At 32.3% G+C, this 6,820-nt stretch overlaps 1 protein-coding gene across 3 annotated transcripts in view; it reads left to right on the plus strand.

The window, feature by feature from the left end:
• The window catches only part of LOC106468837 (uncharacterized protein C2orf42 homolog), an 80,901-nt gene that overhangs the window by 72,259 nt on the left and 1,822 nt on the right, over positions 1-6,820 (plus strand). For all 3 annotated transcript variants that reach the window (XM_022397197.1, XM_022397199.1, XM_022397198.1), the window contains 2 exons: positions 928-1,029; positions 3,128-3,336. In XM_022397197.1, the coding sequence (XP_022252905.1) occupies positions 928-1,029; positions 3,128-3,336 (311 nt within the window). The remainder of the gene's footprint in view (positions 1-927; positions 1,030-3,127; positions 3,337-6,820) is intronic.

The raw sequence follows: 6,820 nt of genomic DNA on the forward strand, positions 1-6,820 counted from the left end.
GAATACAAATCTTAGGTACTACGAAAGACGAAATACATTTAACAGAAAAAAAACTGGAATATATAATAAAATATGAATGTGGAAGTACTTACGTTGGTCAGACAAAACGTAATTGAAAATACTGCTTAAATGAGCATAATTGATATGTAAAAAATAAAAAAACTGAAAATTCATCCATAGCAGAACATGTACAGGAAACACAACTCACAATATTATGGGAAAAAAACTGTAATATTAGCTCAACCAAAAAGTATAATAGGTAATAATATTTGTGAATCGTTAGAAATAATAAAACATAAAAAAAATCATGTAGTATTAAATAGAGATGAAGGTATGGTGAATATTTCTGCAAGAATGTGGATGGATCTCCTTTGAATGATTCAGCATGAGTGTATGAAAAATAACATACAGGTCAATGACCTACTAACAAGTTATAAATACTTTGGCAATTGTCTTGTAACTCACTCCTGAGGATGGCGTTGTAACGTCGAAAAATGTAGAGTTGTCAACTTTTTGAAGGCCATAGATAGGCCTAAATAAAATGTTTTTAATTGTGTACCAGTTTAACGTTGAATATTATTTATGATTTTAGACAATAGCAACTTATAGTAATTATATTAGTGGTTGCTCTTATTGTGCTCCTACTACTATTGATGACACTGCTGATGGTGTAACTGCTGCTGCTATTGGTGATGGTGACGGCAGTGACAATGATGATGAATATGATAATGATAATTATTATTTGTTGCAGATGATCAGTTACTAGTGATCAGATGCTGGCAGTCATTTATAGTATAACCTTCAGTTTATAAGAAATAAGTTAGTTATTAATACAGTTTTATTTCAAGTTCAGATATGCAACAAAATTAAGTTTCTTAACAATATAAAGCTAGAGAAATAACTGTGATTCTTTTCATAAATGTTTAGGATCTGTACCTATTGATGAATCCACAATCTCCATTAGTTTTGAACAATGGCTTGCAAGTGTTACTGAACGAATCAATGAAACCATGCATTACCAATTTGATGGTGAGTGTTTAGGGGCTTATATATAACTCTTTGTGGTTTATATTTTATTGAGAATTATCTTTTTTATTTTTTAAATTTTTGGTGATGTTATCAAAATTATAAAAACAGTATATAATATGGCACTTCAAAGAAATTTCAAAAGTATTAGTAAATGTATTTTCAACTTAGTTTTGAATTTATTTTTTCTAGTTAAAAGCTTTACATTTTTTAAATCCTCAGGAAATAAACCAGGACAAATTAAGTTGTTTGTACTTAGGATATACTTGCTGAAACTCACCTATGTATAAATGGAATTCATAAGTGCTTATGGTGTAACTCTTGCTTGTATAATTGTTATCTATGCTTATAAAGTTTTACATTTTCTAATCATGATTTAATGACTGACTAAGGTGAGAAATAATTTAACACACAAATCATCACGACCCCACACACTGTTGCATCTGTTTTGAGTGAATCATTTCTACCATCTTTACTGAGACAAAATAAAATATACATTCACAGACAAATTTTACTTACCTCTTAATAATAGATGAAAGAAGACTGATAATTGTCTGTTTTCACATACATAGCATATTTTGACATTTAAGAGAACATGAATAACTGGAAGCAGAAATAACTATAAAGTTCAACTTCAAATATAGTGAAAACTGTTAACCATTGGTCAAAACACAGTTTTGTATGTGTGTGTAACTTATTACAGTGTTGTGTGGCCACTCAGTTTGCTTTAAAAAAGTTTTATGACTAACAGTAAAAAGCCTGAAATGATCAACATTGGCTTACATAACATTGTTGAATCCTTACCAAATCACTGATTGCTTTCCAACACCACATTAATAATTGTATACATTAAAAATTAAATTAAAATGATTATTTGCTAATGACTGTTAAATTGAAGTTAACTTAGCACAGTTGTGCAGCTAATCAACATTACAAAACTAAAAACTCCAAGATTTGAAAAGTTGTATTACCAGATGGAAAATAAAATGGAACATACACTTAAAAAATGTTAACTTGTATCTTGTTTTGTTTTATCTTGTGTTACCACTAATTAATAACTGAAAGGGAATGGAATCAAATATTGAAAAAACTATTGTGCAATGAACCACACACAAATTATTTCCAGGGTCATGTAAATAGTTTTGAAAGACTACTCTCTGTAAATTGTTAGATATGTTAGAAGACCATTAGAGTCTATTACTGTCTGCCAGTGTCCTTACCTTTCCTGTTTGCAAAAAGTTGTTTCTAAATATGGTATCTTTGGCAAGAAAATATTATTTCTAGTTAATTAGTAAACTAGTTAACTAGTAATTAATTCATACATTCTGTAAGTGATAATAATTAGACCATACATAAGAAAATGTTTTAATGATTAAATTCACTGAACATTTGTATTCTTCACTTGGTTAGATAGAAAAATATGTGCAAATGTTCTTAATCCATACAATTTGTTCAGTTAAAGATGTATTTATAAGTAAAAATGTAACCTGTATGTAACATAAAAGCATCAGGCTCAACTATGTGCAGCATATATGCACTAGTGTGTGTTGTGTCAGATGGTGGCTTTTACAGGAACTGTGTACTGCAAAGCAAGCTTGGCATTGTCATATCTAGCACAGTGACAAAAATCAATCAGCTACAGCATCATAACAAGAACAAATAAGTGGGCGAAATCTTTCTAAAGGAAATTAGTTCTGTGTTCAACATTTTGGATAAATGATCAGCAGTTTAATAAAGCTTTCTGCTGATTTTTGTGTCCTGGAGGCAGGTTTAACTTGTCTGGGCAAGGTGCAATACAAATTGGATAAATGATAATAAAGAATAAATTTACACATCTAAATGAAAACTTTTTTCCAGTTTTCATATAGACATGTCAATTTATTCTTTATTATCTTTTATCCAAGTTTTCTTCTCACATCTTGTGGAACAACACTCATTCATCCAATGCAAACTGTCAAGTCTTACAGTTGAAGAACTTCTTTGTGGTGTCATAAAGGAAAAAATAAGCATTTATGTGTTTTAAGGTAGACTAACTGATTTTTTTCCTTATAATTGTCTTTCACTTTTTGTCATTCATTTTATATTTTTTTTCTAATTGCAGGTCATCCTGACCATCTGGTTTTTCATGCTCCTGAAACATTTCTAGATTGCCTACAACAGAGAATAGCTATTGGTGGAAAGAAAAAAAGGCTACCAAATTCAACAACAGCTTTTATAAGAAAAGATGCATTACCAATGGGTACCTTCTTAAAATATACATGGCACATTACGAATATTATACACCTCAAGCAGATTTTTGACACTCCAAAGGTAACAGATTAAGAAATGTTTTGATCACTTTTTTACTGTTAGTTTTCAAACTGGAGGAATGTAACTGATATCCTCTAAGTATTTTTCATTTTTATATTGGAAATATGTAATCAAATTGCATTACATTTAGTGTGATGTAAAATTACTAAATAGTATCTAGTTTTGACTTTAAAAAAGTTTTATTTCATTTAGTATTTCTATAATTGTTTGTTTTTAAAGTCTACAAAATTATTTTTTGAGACACTGTGAAGAAATTTGATACTATTCTTATTCCATTTCAGAATTATCATTATTTTTTATTGTTGATCAGAAAATTCCATATGTAGTAAGTTTGAACTTAATGATATTCATTAACATGTATGTTTGATACTTTATTTTGTCTGATTGCAGTAGTCATTGCCTTATGCTATAAGTCATAAAAAAACATTGCAAAAACTGACAAAAGTTTATCAGTGTAGTTTAACCCCACATTTCAAAATGAAATCGCCAATCTTTGTTAAAGTAGCTATCATGATTTGTGTTAACAATATTCTTGGTGAAGAAAAATTTACATCCAGTTAATATAATTTTTTCAATAAATAGTAAGTTATTTATGTGCAGTTTTTGGATACAGCAAGCTTGGCAATAATATCCAATAAATAGAGATTGGAGGCATCAGAATATTTTGCTCTCATCTAAAGTAGTTGCTAAGCCTAACTAAGTTTACCTAAGTCATAGAAGAAAATTTCTGTAGCTTTTAAACAGATATAGTTGAACACATAAACGTTTTCACAAATGAAAGGAGCATCTAAAGAAATTATAAAAAATTCCCAGAGCTATAGTTTCTTTCTAACTCTTTAAAGTTCTCAACAGATTCCTTTATTCACCCCCACAGGAGCTCTAGGTAAATCAGTATATCGAGAAACCATAAATTGCTACTCAAAATACTGTATTCACTCTACACATTGATCTAAATAGTTTATAATGCACTTATATATTGTATTTAAATGTTGTTTTTAACTATTTTCAAAGCTGAGCTTCATTAGTAATTTTTTCAGGCCACTTGCTGTGACATCTTAAAAGGGTGGGAACAACACATCACAGAAGGAAAACCACATGAGAGACAACACATGTATGATTTTATCCACAAGGGAAAACAATTTCTTAAAAAATATAAACTTTGGGATGAGGTTGCTTTGTTTTGTAAATTGCTCTAAATAAATGTAAAAAAATGACAAATCTTAATTCTAAAATATTTTTGAGTTAAAATTGTTGATGTAGAGTTAGAATTATTGTTTTTACTTAACGTTTCATATGAATAGATGTGCACTTGACGCCTAAAAGATGCGTACCAGTCATGATAGGGTTCATTTTAACACTAGTTAAAATTTAAATTGCAGTAGCTGAAGTTGGTACAAAAATTTGCACAGTTTCTGATTACTTTTTAAGTTTTAGATTTTTATTTCTTATTTCTTTAGTATTAGCTGGTTTAAAAAAAACCATAAGGAGTTATGGCATTAAATGCCAGACAGTCCACATGTAAATCTTCCTTTTTATGGATTTCCCTACTTTCCTTCCACAGTTTATTAAATTGGGTGTACCAAACTGTTGTCATAAAGCTTGTTTAACAAATGTCCATTTTAAGCTCTGTAGCTTTCTCCCCACAAAAAACAGCACTGACAGTACTTGAAATCTTTGTTTTACATTGTATTTCAGTATTGAGCTCATGTGTTGCACATGCTAAGCCTCACCGTAAGCCTCTTTTACTCTTCTGAGTGGTGGTGAAGACATATTCATTTTTGTAGGCTTCAAATATAAATTTTTAGCAAACCAAAGTCCCATCCCTGTTCAGAGCAACGACTTAGTCATCACACTTTTGACAAAGTTGTTACTTTCTCCTTCAAGTTATTTACAAATGACTGTCAAATTTATGCAGAAGGGAAACTGCTCTTTCTATTGGTTATAAACATGCACTAATTAGTAATAGGTGGGCCTATATAAGAGGTTTCAAAAGAATGGAGTAGTGGGAGAAGCCACTCCAGTAGATTCGATAAATATATTGGCACCTCAGCAAATTATAGAGGTGGGAGGCTCTTATTTAATACTTAGCTTGTCCATATCTCAAATCGAGTTTCTAATTTGCTAGCCATTGTACACATTGTATGGTAGGTGTAATAAAATGTAAACTAAGCAATAAGACAAGAGCACATGTTTTGTGAAACAAAAATAAATATTTACCATTTTTTCTTCATATTACCTTTTAAATTAAGAAATTAAAACATATATAATATTAAGATTTCAATTATGAACTGTGTTTTGATGCCAATTTTATTGACATAAGTAGTAATGAAGTTATTTAATAAGATTTATAAAATAACTCTCCAAAACGTCATGATGTGCACTTTAACCTGCCCAGGGCAAAAGGGTTAAAGCTCCTACCTGTTAGGTGGTGGACCATGGAGAATCCTTACAGATTAGGACTTGGTTCTGGGGCTTGAACAAGGGGTGCCAATCAGAGGGAAGTGGGTTGGTGGTGATGCTGTTATTGTAGTACAGGTCACCTTTCATATATCTATACTTATAATATGACTCTTGTGCCTTTCTCCTGTGACTTGAATTTGTACAGTTGAGTTGAGGTAAGCACATAACAGAATACTGTGCTCTCCTCCTGCAGCTTGCGATTGTCCAGTAGAGCTGAGGCAAACACATTACAAGGTTTGTGCCATCCTCCTGCAGCATGTGACTGCCCAGTAGAGTTGAGGTGAGCATGCACCCCTATACCATGCCCTCCTGCGGTCATGTCTGTTCAGTAGAGTCAAGGTGAGCATACTTCATACACATGTGCTCTCCTCCTGTGGACATCACTTGTTCAGTTGAGTGAGATGAGCATGCACTAATAGACCATACCTTCCTCCTCCTGCAGCTGATGTCTGTTCAGTAGAGTCGAGATGAGCACACTACACTTGTGCTATCCTCCTGCAGTTGATGTTTGTTCAGTCAAGTTGAGGCATGCACACACACCATTCCACACACTATAGCATAAATTCTGTGCCCTCCTCCCACAGCTGGTGTTGGTCCAATAGTCTGACAGTAGAGTTGAGGAGAGCACAAGGAACAGTCTGAATGTGTCCCAACCACAGTACATAAATTGGCTATGCAAACTCTCATGTGCAAGTACTCAGATGGTCATGTTCTTCTTCCACCCACACCTGTAACATATGGGATTCATTTGCCTCTTCCTCCCTTTTTCATGGGTGAAGAGTGGACCCTGGAAGAGAGAATATTTGGTCTCTCATGGGTGAGCCCATATAGAGCCCAATCATTGGGTGTCACAACCCATAGGTTTCCTTCAGGCACTTTCTGAATGGAACTCATCTATACACCTGGAAAAAAGTTAAGCACCCCCGTGTTTTTTTCAAGTGATTCAGATTCGACGTTCTTGTGACTGATTATAAATTACCATTCAATCTAAACGTGTTTATCAAATGAAATTATGCATTATTGG

The sequence above is a fragment of the Limulus polyphemus genome, unplaced genomic scaffold, assembly GCF_000517525.1.
Source record: "Limulus polyphemus unplaced genomic scaffold, Limulus_polyphemus-2.1.2 Scaffold3184, whole genome shotgun sequence".
In the NCBI taxonomy this organism is placed as follows: Eukaryota; Metazoa; Arthropoda; class Merostomata; order Xiphosura; family Limulidae; genus Limulus; species Limulus polyphemus.